This window comes from Mesoplodon mirus (genome assembly GCF_964341445.2).
Source record: "Mesoplodon mirus genome assembly, chromosome: 16".
Classification (NCBI taxonomy): Eukaryota; Metazoa; Chordata; class Mammalia; order Artiodactyla; family Ziphiidae; genus Mesoplodon; species Mesoplodon mirus.
In genome coordinates this window covers 8,624,020-8,641,049 of record NC_138992.1, presented here as the reverse complement: position 1 = coordinate 8,641,049, position 17,030 = coordinate 8,624,020, and the positions used below count along the sequence as shown (strand labels likewise).

Sequence of the window (17,030 nt, the reverse complement as noted above, 5' to 3'; positions counted from 1 at the left end):
GAACAAGCAGAACCGCCTTCTGACTGCAAGCTTTTACCACTGCCTGACGGGGTCCGTGTACGTATATGTCGCTGCTTTGTCACCACCGACCCCTTGATGAACAGAGCAGGTCCCAGGGCTCAGGAGATGCTGAGTAAAGTATTTGCTGATCAGAGCCTGATTTAAGTGCTAGTCAATCATGATCAGAGTGAAGATAGTTTTCCTATATTGTATGTGGAATATTGAGTTCATAATGTTCTAGATAAAGACGAGGTGCAAGTATTTAAACCGTGAAGAAGGAAGTAGGGGAGGGGGAGTAGGATGAGGAGGAAGGTGAAGAAAGAGGAGGAGGGAGAGGAGTAGCGGAGGAAGCAGGGAAAGGAGGCTCCGGGGGGAGGGGGGGAGCGGAAATGCACAAGGTACAGTGTCGGGCACTTTAGACGGTTCATCTGGAGACAAACCTATATACACGGCAAGTATTCTTCCTTCCTCCCCAGTCACAGATGGAGCCACTAAGGCGCGGGGAAGTTCATGCACTTGCTGAAGTTTCATCCAAGGCGACTGAAAGGGAATCCGACTTCAAGGTGTCTCATTTCCAACCTCATCTTCTTGCCATTATACCTCGCCATCAGAGAAAGCAGACACGTCATGAGAAGAAAACAGAAACACTACTTAAAATCACCTGAAAGCATTCCAACTTGATCTGAAATTACGATTTTAACTTCTGAGCTTGACCCGTTTGCCGAAGCACATGTTTAATAATCAGTGCTTTAATCCACGACTTCATCTCTCTGCACAAACAGGCAATTCTGAGATTTATAATCAGCATGTCTCTATAATAGTTCTATGATTTACTGAACATTTTCCCTAGCCAACACTTTACTGTAGACAAATGATGTTATAACATTTTGAAGGTACACATTTTAATTGTAAACCGGTTTGAGAATATTAATGTACAAAGTAGGACCTAAAACATTGGAGGAGTAATATTGAAAATAACTGTGTTTACCCCAGAAACAACATACACGCACTCTGCACTGAGCAAATCTGGGTCTGGTGGGTCACAGTCAGTGCAGCTTGAAGTTTTCAAATCAGCGGAGGCACTTCGGGATTATCTTCAAAGTCTGGATCTTCCTCGCTTGGTATAATTTTGGGTTCAGCTTGAACTCTTCTGGGCGTGTGTTTTTTCTCTTGAACTATGTTAGCCACATCAGGGAAGGCACGCTTGCTGGGATCTACTTCTAGTCTCTCCATTTGCTGGCTGCTACAACAAAAAGGGCAAAGGAAATTGAGATATCATTTTTAAGTAAATTTCAAATAGATTTAACTCATTCATTCATTTGTTCAGCAAATATCGGCAAGTACTATCCCTGGAGCATGGATGCAAAAATAGGACCCCATCCCTGGTTTCAAGTAGCTTAGAGCCTAGGAGAAGCAAGAGTCGACCCTTGGAGAAATAAAGTGCTAAAGAGCGCCGCAGGACCGTGCTGACGTGCAGGCAGGTGGAGGAGAGGGCGGCTGGGAGACTCTGCTTACCTAAGATTTTTTTGATAATTGAAATGATACAGCAGGCCATGCCCCAGAGCCAAGATCAATAATAGAATCACACCAGGCAGTTCTCACTCCTGAATGGAGCTAATCAGGCTCCTGTACCCTGCTGCTTCAGACCACCCAGCCTGCACTACAAGTTCAGGTGCACACCAAGCTTAGCCCACAGTTTCCCCTCCCACAAGAGCCCACTCCTCCGCTGGCACTCTGTCCTTCCAGCGATAGCTGGAGCGAAACGGACCCAGGAAGCAGCTCCGCTGGCCACTGAGTCCCCTTATCACCGTCATAGAGAAAACTCTAGATGATACAGTCACAGGGCTGCTTTTCTGGCAATTTCCATTCCATAGGCCTGGAGTTGGACCCAGTAATCTGCATTTATATAAAGTTCCCCCAGGGATATTGATGATTTAGAAATTATTTTGGAATCACCACACCATTCATTCATCCAGTTATTCAACAGATATACCTTAAACGCCTGCTGTATTCTAGTTGCTGTGCTAGACACCAGAAATAGCATGGTCTGTGCAAACAGACAAGGTTCCTGGTAACATCTAGGAGTGCAGTGCTGTGCTCAATAGAAAAGTTATCATACCGTCATGTAATTGTCTCATTACCGACCTGTTCTCCCTATGACTGACATCTTTGAAGCAAAGGTGTTGTCTTTTTCATCTTGTATCTTTGGCGTATAGCTTTACCAAATAAATAGTTGTTGAATAAATGAAAAAAAAGTTATTATTGTGGATTAACGAAATTAAATAAGAAATTATCTCTGACCTAAGGAATATCACAGTCAGTCTAATCCAGGAGCTTCAAACCCATGTCCTCAGACCAAACTCGTGCAGCAGACACAATCTGGTGGGGGAAGGGGGTCCGATTTTCTTTGGAAAGTGTAAACGCTGCTGTTCTTACAGCCCTCCCCCTCACTCCTGTAGTCTGCGCAGCCCTTGAAAGATTTGACTTTTTGATTCCTTAGTATTTTGACTAATACTCCTGGACCTGCTGAAGAAAAATACAAAGTATAGAGCTTCCCTGGTGGTGCAGTGGTTGAGAGTCCGCCTGCCGATGCAGGGGACACAGGTTCGTGCCCTGGTCCGGGAAGATCCCACGTGCCGCAGAGCGGCTGGGCCCGTGAGCCATGGCCACTGAGCCTGCGCGTCCGGAGCCTGTGCTCCTCAACGGGAGAGGCCACAACAGTGAGAGGCCCGCGTACAGAAAAAAAAAAAAAAAAAAAAAACCAAAAAATAAAACCTCCAAAGTATACAAAGATGATAAAAGGGCATTTTCTGAAGTCCCAGATTGTACACTATAAACAGTGTTAAGAAGTTACAGTTTTCAAAGACTCGCATTACAGTCACTATTAACTATAGCGTACTTTTTAATTAGTCTGTTCTTATTAAAAGACTATGATATCTATGGCTTAATTAAGTAAATAGCTAAATTCATCTATTATAATTATGCTGTCCTTGACTTTGAGGAAAAGCAGCCCATCTCCACTGTAAGCATATCTCATGGGCCATAATTTCTGGATCTCAGTAATAAACTATGAGCTTAGCTAGTATGTATATAGTTATCTGCAGAGCCCCTGCTTCAGATGTTGTGAGGAATAGTTTGCATGCAGGGCTTTAATGACTCATGAATCTCTGGGCCTGAGGCACCTGAGGACCACACTCATCCCCAAAATAAAGAGGAGAGGGGGGCTTTTCTCCCTGGCTGCTTCCTGTCCCTATGTCACAGGCCTAAAGTGACAGATGCCCATTGCTGGTTTTACCCGCCACCTGGCTGTCAGACCAGAACCTCTGGCACCTACTAAGAATAGCTGGAAGATGGAATGAATAAATTTATTACCATGGAAGAAAGCAAGAAAAAAGAAAATGTCTAAAATCAGTAGGCAGTAGGCGTAAAATACATCAACGATTGACTCCTTCTATTAAAGAACATAAAGAAATGATAATCTGTTGGGCTAGCTTATTTGGACCGAAGACTCCCACTGCCCACGAAAAACTTTACTGAGATCGTGAAAGATGTGGTAAGATGATTAGGATCCACGAGGTCAGAATTCAGTGAAAGGAGGAACCCAGAAAGGGGAATGGAGGCCTGAGACCACCTTTGCCCTGAGGGCATCCAGTGAGCCCCTAAAGTCAGGCTTTGGTCTTGCTGGATGTACAGAGCCTGGGGACAGAGGGCCAGGCCCTGAGCATGCCAGGAGGGCAGTCTAACAGGATGCCCTCTCCCCAGTAAGGGTGCAGTCCCAAAGGGCTTCCCCCTCCTGTACGAGTGAATGAGAGGTAAACCCCCTCTACCCGTCTCCCCAGGGGGCTGTGAGGGGAGGTGCCCCCGTGGGACAGAAGAGGGCTGAGTTGTCACCACAGGCTGGCACTTCCATGGGTTTATAGCAGCTAAAAAAACAAACAAACCCTCAATCTTGAACTTAGACTGAAGTGGTTCTAAACTAGCAGTGTCTTTAGGGTCTGCCCCAAAGCACACATCAATGCTCCCTGGCAGAACACCTCCTGGACCTCTGAGAAGCCCCCAACAAGGCAGCAGATCACAGGAAAAAGTAAACAAGCACTCAAGTAAACGGGCACTCTGCATAACAATCAGCAGAAGCAACAAGAACAGAAATAGAGACAGAAAAACTTCAGACAGTGACTAGGAAAGCATGAATTATAAAACCACTACGCTTATGTTTAAATAAAATGTTCCAGACTTGAGAGTAAAATGCTGAAAACTTTCGGTCTGGAATTGGCAATAAGACAAAGATGCCTGCTATCACCCTCTTTTCAACACTGTACTGGATTTTTTCCCTATGCAGTCATGCGCGAAAAAGAAAAGATACAGGTTTGGGAAGAAAGAAAGCCACCATTCTTTGCCATATATCATCAGGGAAATGGGAGTTAAAACAACAATGAGATACCACCGCACACCTATTTAGAATGGTCCAAATCCGAACACTGACAGCACCAAATGCTGGTGAGGATGTGGAGCAACAGGAACGCTCATACACTGCTGGTGGGGATGCAGAATGGTACCACCACTTTAGAGGACAGTTCAGCAGTTTCTCACATAACTAAACATACTCTTACCATATGATCCAGCAATTGTGCTTCTTGGCATCTACCCAAAGGAGTTGAAACGTTATGTCCACATAAAAACCTGCACAGGATGTTTATAGCAGCATTATTCATAATTGCCAAACAACTGGAGCAGCTAAGATGCCCTTCAGTCGGTGAATGGATAAATTAAACTGTGGTCCATCCAGACAATGGAATATTATTCAGCATTAAAAAGAAATGAGCTAGCAAGCCATGAAAAGACATGGAGGAACCTTAAACGCATATTACTAAGGAAGAGAAGCCAATCTGAAAAGGCTACGTACTGCATAATTCCAATTACATAACACTTTGGAAAAGACAAGATTATGGGGACAGTAAAAAGACTAATAGTTGCCAGGGGCTGCGAGTGGGGAGAGCGGGATGCATAGGTGGAGCACAGAGGATTTGCAGGGCAGTGAAACTACTCTATGTGACACTATAGTAGTGGATACATGTCATTATACATTCGTCCAAACCCATAGAATGCACACCACCAAGACTGAGCCCTAATGCAGATTATGGATTTGGGTGCTAATGATGCATGGATGCAGGTTCACCGGTTGTAACAAATGTTGCGCTCTGATGGGGGATGTGGATAACGAGGGAGGCTGCGCCTGAGCTGGGGCAGGGAGTATATGGGAAATCTCTGTGCCTTCCACTTGATTTTGCTGTGAACCTAATAAGACTGCTCTAAAGAAGAAAGTCTAATTTTTAAAAAAGACACCATGAGGGGAGTAAGAAGGCAAGCCCAAGAATGGGTTACGTTTTATAGTCCCAGTTCCACCACTCAACAACTTTGCGATCTTGGACAAATTGCTCAATCTCTTTGAACCTCAGTACATTAGGACACGAGGATTTATACTGCAGTTATTTTGAAAAGTAAAGATAACGCATAGCATCATATAGCACAGGGTAGGCACTCAGTACTCAATAAGTCCATTTTTGAGGAAGTTGTGTGTTTCCCTTCATCGTACAGTGTCACAGGACCACAAGAGTTCACTGGGTCAGTTACCTTCCCCCCAAACAGGACCCCATCTGGTCCCAATGAACATAACTCTCCTTCCCTTTACCTTCTCCCTCTATTCACTCTGTCTCCACAGCATGAGGAAAGGACCACTCAGGCTATGAGAGGGTTGAGGGGCCTGTTCCGACCTCCCTGCCCCCAGTTACCGCTGCCTCTGTAGTCCTTTCCCCCAAGCCAACAACCTGCCTGACCTCGTTCCCATGTGCAGCATGTATAGGAGGCCGCTTGGTTAATGGGTTGCCCAGCCAGAAGCTGAGATAATGTGTGTAAGGAAGTTTGTCAATGATTAAGGAGCACCACAAACAGCCTTCCCATCGATGGATTATGAATGGTCGTGAGGTGATCCTTTCTCAGTAATGAAAATGAAAAAGAAAGGCTTTGTGAAAATACTGCAGGAGGTCCTATTATGACGAATTGCACTAGGATATCTCCAATCATCAAGTGTAATGACGGTTTTCCTGGAGTCTTGAAAACCAGCTCCAAACTTTGGCAATGACTTGGTTTCCAATCCCTGTGATTCCTCATAAATTAGATTCAAACTCTTTACATGTGTTGATGCCCCTGGGGGTTAATTATGACTGTGAAGATTCATAGTAGTCCTAATACCCTTGATTCTCTGTAAATTACACATGTATCTGAAATGGAAATCACTGAGCTGGGAAACATGAGAGTGGCTTCCCAAGGTTAAAAACAGCAACCCGCTTTTCAGAAGGAATTCAACTCCATACCTGTTGTTTAAACAAACCCCGTGTTTGAAAATCTCTACAAAATTTGACAGTTGTCTTTGAATATATACGAATGCCTGACGGCTTGTATTATGCAAGACATAAATATAGCTCTTGTTCAGGTATTTTTATAGTGATAATTCTAGCATATACATTTGTATCTCAAAGATAGTTTGCCTTGGTCCAAAATAGATTTTGCCATCTGGATGGTACGAGTGTGGAAATCATGGCAAGGAGAAGGAAGGGTGAAAGAGCTGGGATGCTCATTCTAAGGAAGAACTGAGAAATAATGAGAGCTTTGTCTGCAGTACTCTAAGGATTGTCACTGCTTGTGGGAGGTGGGCTTTGTTCTGGGGTGTCTCTGGGGGCAGAGCTAGAACCTTCAGTTAGGAATCAAAGAGAAGCTTTCGGACACTGGGGGAATATTGAGAATGTCATGAATATTCTCTTGAGAGGGTGAGGATCCTTTTGAGAAGGAAGATTAAGACAAGCCTGGAAGGTGACCTATGATTGACAAGAGGGCACGGGGCCTCTTGGTCCTTGCAGCCCTGAGAGTTTTGGAATCTATGACATGATACATGGGTCATAAAAGGGAGGTGGTGTGAGCAGTGTTATGAGCAGGGCTCAGCAGAGTTGTCCCAACAGGTCACAGCTACATGACCTCCGGGCATTCCAAACTCCTCCCTCCCTCATTTTCCTCGTCTGTAAACTGAGGGTAAAAATTGTGAGGATTAAATGCATTACTATGGGTAAATCACACGGAATGGTGCCCGATACAAAGCAAGTGCCCGGTAAATGTGGCTGTCGTTGGTGTGGATATTGCCACTTTTATTAGTGTCACCGGAAGTTGGAACCTAAATATACACAGATCTGTTTCTGAGCCCTACAAATCAAGAGTCTAAGTTTGGGGAATAAACATTAATGTTCATGGTATGAATCCTTTTTAAACTTTCAGTCACTGTACCTATTTGGAAGGTGCATTCTAGCCACCAAATGACAATGAAGAGAACTCTAAACAAAGTTAAGGCGGGCTGAGGGGAGGGCACCTTTTGTTTGTCTGCTCCCTGCTGCTGGCCGGCGTGCTTTTCACTGGCTTTGATGTTCCTTGACAACCTGTGATTATTTCGCCCACCTAAAACAAAAACACAGTACATAGTTAGTGATACATTCTCTCTGATACATCTTCAAAATATACACTATATATTTTTTAAATGTTAAAACATTTTAATTTCCACTACATATTCCATGAAAGAGTCTGACTTTAAGTCCCTATATGGGGCATGAGAAAGCTCCAATAGTCCCCCTGTATCCATGAGGATGCGTTCTAAGACCCCCAGTGCATGCCTGAAACCACATAGTACCAAACCCTGTATATAGTATGTTTTTTCCTTTACATACATCCCTGTGATGAAGTTTAATTTATAAATTAGGCACAGTAAAATACTAAAAACAATAACTAGTAATAAAACAGAACAATTATAGCAATATACTTTAATACATGTTACAAAATTATTCAGATTTGATACCTTTTCCATCTTAACTAAGCACCTATCACTCACTGTGGCCATAAGTTTTGCAATTTGAGGTACGGCAGCAAAACCAGCATGAATTTCTTTTTCCTTCCTCACAATTTCACGGGTAGAAGAAATGTTCATGCTGCAGATCTTAGTAACCTCAGCATATGATTGTTTTTCTTTCCTTATTAAGTCAGGAACTTTCACCTTTTCAATTAAAGGAAGCACTTTAAGCCTTCTCTTTCCTCAGTTTCAGTTACCCATGGTCAACAGTCTGAAAATATTAAATGGAAATTCCAGAACTAAACAATTCATATGTTTAAAACTGTGGGCCGTTCTGAGCAGCATGATGAAATCTTGCACCATCCTGCTCCACCCTGCCCAGAATGTGATGTGAATCATCCCTTTGTCCAGTGTATCCCACCAGATCCTTAGTCACTTAGTAGCTGCCTTGGTTATTGGATCAACTGTGCTCGGGTTCAGGTAACCCTTAGTTTACAAAATGGCCTCAAAGCGCAAGAGTAGTGAGGCCATTGGCCAGAACCCCAGAAAGCCTAGCCCATTGTTTATCACATGTATGCTTCAATACATGGACGGTGACTGAGCAAATGAAGCAAGGCATCCTTGTCCGGGGGACTATAGCATCAAATCTGGGGAGGTGAGTGTTCTTATCGCCCTTGATGGCAATCCGTCTCCTATGTGGTGGTACAAGCATCCGTTTTTTTAGATAGTGCAGTTGTATATTTTTCCATCATATTTTATAAAAATTCAATCTGTGCGTGTATGTGTGATTTAGTTCAGTCCCTCCCCACAGACCTCATGGGAGGGCCTATGTGCAATGCAGCAAGGAAAGATCTGCTTAAACACCAGCCTTTCAATCATGTATTGAACACCCGACTAGGGAAAATACCTTTAAGCATCACCAATGGTTTGTGTGATGGCCAGACTTTTGCTGAGACTCCAGAACAGAAAAAAACAACAAATGCCGCATGTACCAAACACAGGAAGTTTCAAGGCTGGAAGAGTTTGTTCAGAAACATTTTTTAAAAGGTATATTCTGCATAACAAAAACATGTAGAAGGAAACCATGGAAGAGCGAGCAGTGGAAGCCACCAATGCAGTGTTCACTGGATAATTAGAGGAGGTGACTCACGGAAAGGATCGCTCAGTGAAGCATGTTTTTATCATCATCAAACGAGGTTTGCTTTGGAGGCAGCTAATTCCAAAATGATGTATTTGCTATGTTTTAAAGTCTATTTCATGCCCATTTTACTGTTTTCCGTTCATTTCTTGCTGGCCCATGATGTTACATTTTTGGATGTTCATGTGCCAGGGTCGGAATGTTTACGCTATTTAAAGTGAAAACTTAACTGTTGTTGGTTTTTGTTTTCTTTTCTCTAATTGAACTAGTGTGATGGATACAAATATTTCCCCCATGTTCCTGGCCTATCCATAAAGAAATGGAAATGCTTTTCAGTTTCTATCGATGCCCGTTCTGGTTTATTAAGCCACATTAATGTCCAATATGAGGGCAAGGAAAGACAGAGTTGAGGAGACTAAACAGAGATGCCTTGCAGTTGAGGGAGCAGAGGGCGGTTGTAGGTGTTGGGGTAATGAAAGCTGGCACCTTCCTCCTGGGGTGTCTCGGGGGTGAGTGGGGTCCGCAGGACCTCCCTCTGAGAGGCATGGCGGCAGGCTGTCGGGGAGCAGTGCTGTCCAGGAGAATTTTCTGCAATGATGGAACCGTTTCGGGCTGTCCAACACGGGGCCCCAGAGCACTCGCAATGCTGTTACTGTAACCGAGACACTAAAGTTTTCATTTTATTTCATTTTTAAGTAATTTTATTTTCTACTGACCAAGCCAGAGAGATGGAAACATGACCAGAGTGAGCCCCAAACCTATGCGTGGGCTGCCCAACTCTTCTTCGGGAGAGAAGGTCATCCATCCATACCAGTTACCCCTAATTTATCCGAGGTCCTTGACCACGTGGCCTTTTCAGTTCTGGAACTCTCTGCTCCTTCCTTGACATGCCTGGGACCTGGAACTGAGCGTGAGAACCCAGAGCCTGTGTTTCAATCTCTCTGATCAATGTGGGGTGTAGGCTGCTCCCTTAGCCCAACTCAGGACGACTTACCTAAAGGACCACGTGAGCCACAGAGCTTGGGCAGGCAGGGGCTGGGGCCTCTGTCGGGCCAGCATCGTAGCTCAGCCTCTCCCCTTTCCCAGTCCTGCTTCCTCCCCTCCCCCAGGTGTGGATCCCCAGGCTGCTTCCCAGCAAATGTTCTGTAAGCGCATCTCCATCTCAGGGTCTGCTTCCTGGGGAGCAGTGGCATCTGAGAGCTTTTTTATTTTTTAATATTTTAATTACATTAAACGAGACCAATGTTACTTAAAATTCATGAACACATCAACTTTAATAAAAAAAAAGCTTTTGAGCCAAAAGCACACGTTTTGTATTGCTTCATGCTATAAATGCGCTAATCAGAATGGGGGCACATGCATAATTAGAGTCTTACAACACCCCATCTCTAACACTGTTATTTGTCCCATAATAAGCTCAGACAAAGATTCTCTGTGTTTATGGAAATGCAAATAGAATCGCAAATTTGGAACTTTTCTTCACCAGGAATTTGCTATGTACCAGAATCTCAATGTGTTGCTTATTTTTAAAAGACATTTTCAGCTCATTTAGTTTCAAATGTTCTTTTAAGTTTAAAAGTTAGGGGGAATTAAGAAATCAGCAGTAAGAAAAGTATTAACACCAGCATTCATATTGAAAACAAAATTCATCTTAACAACAATATTTATATGAATAGCAGGAAAAATTCTTCTGATAAGAGATCTAATTTTCCCAAGTAGAGGGCCAAAGTTCAGAATTCCAAGGTACTGAAATAGTAACATGTGGTTTCCCTCTATACCTGCAGCCTAGTGCTACTCTTCCTCTAGAAAACGATGCTCATTAACATCTAACTTCCTATTCATTTGTACGAAGTGTGTTTAGGGATGACTAATGGAAGAGGTGTAAGGGCCAAAATATGTTTAATAAATTAGACAAGGTGGAGCAAATGGTTTCCTGAATCCATAGAGGGAAATGTAATCAACTACTTGAAAATTCAATTGTGGGATAGGCACAAAGGTACAAATTAACATTTTAATAATATTAGGTTATTTTAACGCATAGATTCATGCAATTGAAAGTTGGGAGTGAACACGGAGGTAGGAATTGAGTCCCCTTTAGTTCAGAAAGCAAATGACCCTTCAAAGCCTTTCGTGACAGCTGGTTTTCCAGCCTTGGTTTAAATAGCACCGTGGGATGGAGTCCCTTTACCTCCCTGGGGTAGCAGCCTACACTGAGACCATCTACATTTACCTTAACATGTACATGGCTGCTTTACCAACCATAAAAGTTACTAATGCCAAGAAATTCAGGCTACCTACGTGAGCTGTGTAAAAATACAGTAAACAGACGTGAGGGAGAGAGACCTACCTCCCAATCCTTATATTTAGGTTTAACCATAGAAATTACCAACATCTGACTATTTTTTGTAGGTTAAAAAAATTTTTTTTATAATTAATTTATTTTTATTATTTATTTTTTTATTTTTGGCTGCGTTGGGTCTTTGTTGCCGTGCGCGGGCTTTCTCTAGTTGTGGTGAGCCGGGGCTACTCTTCATCGCGGTGCGCGGGCTTCTCATTGTGGTGGCTCCTCTTGTTGCGGAGCATGGGCTCTAGGTGCACGGGCTCAGTAGCTGTGGCTCGCGGGCTCAGTAATTGTGGCTTGCGGGCTCTAGAGCACAGGCTCAGTAACTGTGGCGCACGAGCTTAGTTGCTCTGCGGCATGTAGGATCTTTCCAGACCAGGGCTCAAACCTGTGTCCCCTACATGGGCAGGAGAATTCTTAACCACTGGACCAGCAGGGAAGCCCCTTGACTATTTTTGACCTAGAAAACCGTGATTTTCCATGGTTTAGCTTAATAGTTATTTACATGAAGTTACATAAGAATATGTAAACAATCCCTCCATTTCAGATGAAGACTTGCTAGTGGGAAGTTACAAGTGAATGGACAAAGAAAATGGAATATAATGGAAGATATGTGTTACAAAAGAAAATGTAAACAATTGACCTTTTAACTTTTTCTTGTGAATTTCCCCTGGCTTCTTAAATAATAGTATTCACGAGAATGTGAAGTAAATTTCTCTTTCTCTTGGATTTTCATTTTGTATCACAGTTTCAACAATTACCTTCATTAAAGCTTCTCAAAGAAATATTTACTGAGTATCTATTATGCACCAAGCATAGGACTGAGCAATAGATATGGAATGATAGATTTAAAAATTATCCCTGATCATCTCATGAGAAATAAAGACACAAAAGCAATTAAAATACACTAAGAAGGTGCAGTTGATAGAAATATGCGCAGACTCTACGGAAGCCCAAGGGAGGGAGTCAGACTGGGCGGCGTGGGGAGCAGTGATTGAAGAAGACTTACTAAGGATGTGATATTCGATGTGAATTTTAAAGAATAAGTGGGAATTTGCCAGAAGATGGAGATTATGAGATGAAGATTATATAAGGAATTAAGAACATTCCAGAGAGAGAAAAAAGCATAAACAAAGACTGGAAGGTAAATGACCACATAAACGAGCACCGAATATTAGGCGGATAATAGCTAGAAATAAGGCTGAAGAACTAGGCAGAGGTCAGATCTTGGGAGACTTTAAGGTGTTTGGACTTTGCACAAGAGGTGATGGGGACTTTTGCAGTATTTTTTTTTCAGTGACATAGGTATTCATCTCAGCTGAAAGAGCAACATGCTAAACGCACTTCCTATTTTCATTAGCCGAAGCGCGTGATGTTAACAAAAATACTAAGTCCAGTGGAGTGAAGGCTTTTGAAAATGTCTCTTTCCTCACTAGATAAAAATATAATTTTATTTCTTTTTCAACTATCATAGTCAAGTTCCCCCCCACCCCAACTCTACTCTGAAAATACTAATGACATACAATCCTGTTAGGATACTGTCTAAATGTGTGTAATGGCCAGCAAACTGATTGTAAGAACACTTGTAAACAGTTGGCTAATTTAGCTGTTCTTTGGGGCTTTCATTCACCTACAGACTCCAGATATATGCATATTTCTCTAGCTGCCCACTGACTCTCATGAGGTAGGTTTTAGACTCTGCATTCAAGATCACCAAGTACCTATACATCCTCGTCAAAGGGGACATTTGCATGAAGCAAAATCCATTATCCACAGCTGCCCCAGCATGGAGGAACATGAATGTTAACATGAAAATTAAAGGGGGATTCTGCTGAAATAGATTCAAGATTTATGAATTGGCTTTTACCCTCTTCAGTCCAGGCCTCTTCAGTAGTTTAATGAGGGTGTGCCACGGTGTCCAAACTCACAATACAGGTTCTGAGCTTGTTTGTCGTCCTATCCATTTCTGGCCCTGCTCTGTTTGTTACAGGGAGATGGAATCCTGCAGGCTTCGTTCGTTATCCAGCTTCCCATGTCATCTGGCTTCCAGCTGGGCTTGGCCAATGGGAAGCACTGGCGGGAGGCAGGGGGACCAAGAAAGAGAGACTTCGGGTGCTTCTCCCATGATCTCTATTCACGTTGCTGGAGCAACTTCTCCAGCAGCGGCAGAGTCTACCCTGTGGCTGCCCAAGGTGCCTGCTGCAGGTCTGGCTTCTTCCAGGGGACCCTAGGGCGTGGTTTCTGCCAACATCACCTCCTCCCTCTGTCCTGGGAGTGGTGGTGGCCCATAATATTACAAATTTCAAGGTGGTCTTACTCTCCCTTCTTTGGCATCTCAGATCTTCTGCTACCTATGCAGTACATTTCCTGAATTCCTCCTATAAATTCCTGCGTAAATTTCCTGTATACATAATTTTCAATACTTAAGTGTTTCTTGATCTTCCATTAGATACTTATTGATTTACTCCATGTTCTCAAACTGCGGGGTGCTTGTTAAAATACACATTTCCACACCACCTAATTAGACTATGCAGATAGTGGCCTGGGAATCTAGTGTTTTGAACAAACTCTCTCCAGGTGATTCTTAGGATCAGGCAAGTTTTGAAAACAATTTTAGCTGATCCCACGGCTTCTAGCCTTTTTGGATGCAATTCATGTATACAACCCACATTTATGGGATGCCTATAACATCCCAGGAACTGGACCAGGAGCTATGATGCTATGGTGAACCAGAAAAGCATGGTCATTGCACTGATGAAACATCCTCCATCATCACTAAAATGATATACTTTGATCTATAGATGAGAGATAATAATTGTCTAATGTACACACAGTCATTTAATGGACTGATTTTAGATATTTCGATGGTTTACAATGTCTCATAATTATACTATGGTGTCTACCTGTATACATAAATTGGTATCATATATCCATTTTATTAGGAGAAAGTAAAAAATTAGAATTATTAAGTCATAAAGTACTTTTTAAGCTTGATATATGTTGACAATTTATTTTCAAAAAGATTAAATCATCCTCTGTTTCCTCTAGCACTTTATGTGAGTACTGTTGAACCTTCACAGGTATGGAATTTTATTGATTGTTTTGCTAGAAAACTGGTAGCGGTTCTGGAAAGGGGAACCAAATAGTTGGGGAAGAGGGATGGAAAGGATGTTTGCTTTACTTGTAAACTTAATACTTTGGAATTTTGTCCTGTAAACACATTATCTACGTATTGTTAAATTATTTAAATAAGGAGGCCATGAGACTGAGGGAACTCTAATACCATAGACTTTTTTGTGCTTTTTTCGTAACCATGATTTACCTCTTTTCTATTGGGCTTTGGTATTTTTCTGAAACACTTTCATGAATTTATATGTGATATTGATATTATATCTTCTTTGGTCTTTTGTGGTGTTTTTCCTCAGCAATGGGACATGTCAGCATTTGAAAAGCTGTATATTGTCTTGATTATTAGTTTATTGTCTGTTTTCCTGCCACTAAAATGTAAACCCCAGGAGGAATTTCTGCGCTGGGTACATGACAGGCCCTCAACAATTATTTGTTCAATAAATGAATAAATGGATGAAATATAAATGAACAATAAATATTTATGAATGGTGGTTTTTGACATACAGCTTTGGTTAAAGTAACCAAAACTATTGCTTTTCCTTGGTGATTTCTGCCATTGTTAGCCAATCTCTGCAGAGAATAAAAGTAAATATTTACCTTTATCTCCACTTATATATTTATTTTTATTGAAGTATAGTTGATTTATAATATCATATTAGTTTCAGGTATACAGCATACTTTTATTTCTTTTTTAAAATATTTAAAAATAATATTTAATTCTTTAATCCATATGAAATTTATTTTGGTATAAGGTGTGAAATAAGATGACAACCTGATATTTTCCTAATTAACCAATATCCCCCAATCTTATATAAAAATTAATTTGAAATGGATCATAGACCTAAAGGTAAAAAAGCTAAAATGATAAAGCCCCTAGAATAAAACAAAAGAGAATATCTATGAAGCTAAAGATTTCATGGACATGAAATAGGAAGCAACAATCCAAATAGAAATAAAATAATTCATATTAGCATTAAATCTAAAAACTTCATTTTCTTACTGAATTAAAAATAATAAGCATGTGATTGGCTGGGAAAAATATCCAAAAAACTCAAGCCATGATAAGTAGTTTTGGGGTTTCATTCTTCAACTAATATTTATTTGGTACCTAGAAGACAGGTACTATTCCAGACACTGGATGAATCAAGGTCTCTACGATCATGAACCTTACACTTGGATGGGGAAGACAAACCATACAATACTGAACAAATCAGATCGTTTCTTACAGTGATAAATACTGTAATAACAATAAGCCAGGTAATATAACTGAGAAAGATGACTGATGGAATGTAGCTGGCCACGTTAGCACTGATGATCAGGAAAAGTGCCTGTTTAAAGGAAGCTCTTTGTATCACCTGTGTGATACAAAGGAGACAGGTGTGAAAAGAAAAAGGGGGCAGAGTGCACTTAGCAAGAAAAAAAATAGCAAGTACAAAAGTCCTGTGGTGGGAAGTAAGGCTATTGTGCTCCAGGAAAGAAAAAAAAGCCAAGTCTGGGCCATAATGAGAAGAGGAAAGTGGAAGAAGAAGATGCTAGAAATGCAGGCAGATGCTAGCTCGTGCGGAGCCTTCAGGGCCACAACAAGGAAATGTGAATATCACTCCAAGTGCAACGGGAAGCCATTGGTGGGCTTTAAGAAGAATAAAATGAACTGATTTATGTTTTGTTTTGTTTTTTTATTTTGCGGTACGTGGGCCTCTCACTGTTGCGGTCTCTCCCATTGCGGAGCACAGGCTCCGGACGCGCAGGCTCCGTGGCCATGGCTCATGGGCCCAGCCGCTCCGCGGCATGTGGGATCTTCCCGGACTGGGGCACGAACCCGTGTCCCCTGTATCGGCAGGTGGACTCTCAACCACTGCGCCACTAGGGAAGCCCTGATTTATGTTTTTAAAATGTCACTTTGGCTTCTGCATGGAGAAAGTATCAAAGGGTGGAAAGAACAGAATCAGGGAAAACAGGGAGAGGGCATCAGAGGTGGTCTGGTTGGGAGATGACACTGGCTTGGACAGGAGTGAAGAGGGAGATGGTGACAAGTGACTGGATTCAGGGTACATTTGGGCAGTAGTGCCAACAAGATGTAGGTTGAGAGGGTCAGAGATATGTCAGGGATGCCTCCTAGTCTTTGACTTGGCCAGCTGGGGAGATGATGGTGCTATTTTCTGAGACAGGAAAGACTGTGAGGCAAAAAGATCTGCAGAAGGAAATCATGGGTTCACTTAACCACTTTAAATTAGTCATGCAGATTACAAATTGGTTTGTCAGTTGGCAGCTGCATGTAAAGGGTCTTTGATTCTAAAGCCTGTATAGTTTGCTAATGTTTACATTTTTAACTTTCCAAGTAATATATATTTTTTATTCCTTTTGTGGTTTAATCGCATTTTAGGACAGTATTTTGAATTTTCCAATTTTATTTGATGGTTTACCCTATTTCATACACAATTTTATTTCTATTGACTTGTAATTAAATGTAATTTCTATAATTTTTTCATTTGGAAATTAAAGTGAACTTTTCATAGGGTTTTGTCAATTATGAACTT

General features: G+C 41.8%; 1 protein-coding gene across 2 annotated transcripts in view; it reads right to left on the bottom strand.

Moving 5' to 3' along the window:
- Positions 1–886: 886 nt before the first annotated feature.
- DNAAF11 (dynein axonemal assembly factor 11) overlaps positions 887–17,030 on the bottom strand; it is a 71,906-nt gene continuing 55,762 nt past the window's right edge. Inside the window, exons 11-12 of one of the 2 annotated variants that reach the window (XM_082601096.1) lie at positions 7,415–7,500; positions 887–1,243 (exon numbers count right to left, since the gene is read on the bottom strand). In XM_082601096.1, the coding sequence (XP_082457222.1) occupies positions 1,066–1,243; positions 7,415–7,500 (264 nt within the window). In that variant the 3' untranslated portion in view covers positions 887–1,065. The remainder of the gene's footprint in view (positions 1,244–7,414; positions 7,501–17,030) is intronic. The other variant, XM_082601095.1, reaches the window with a different exon arrangement.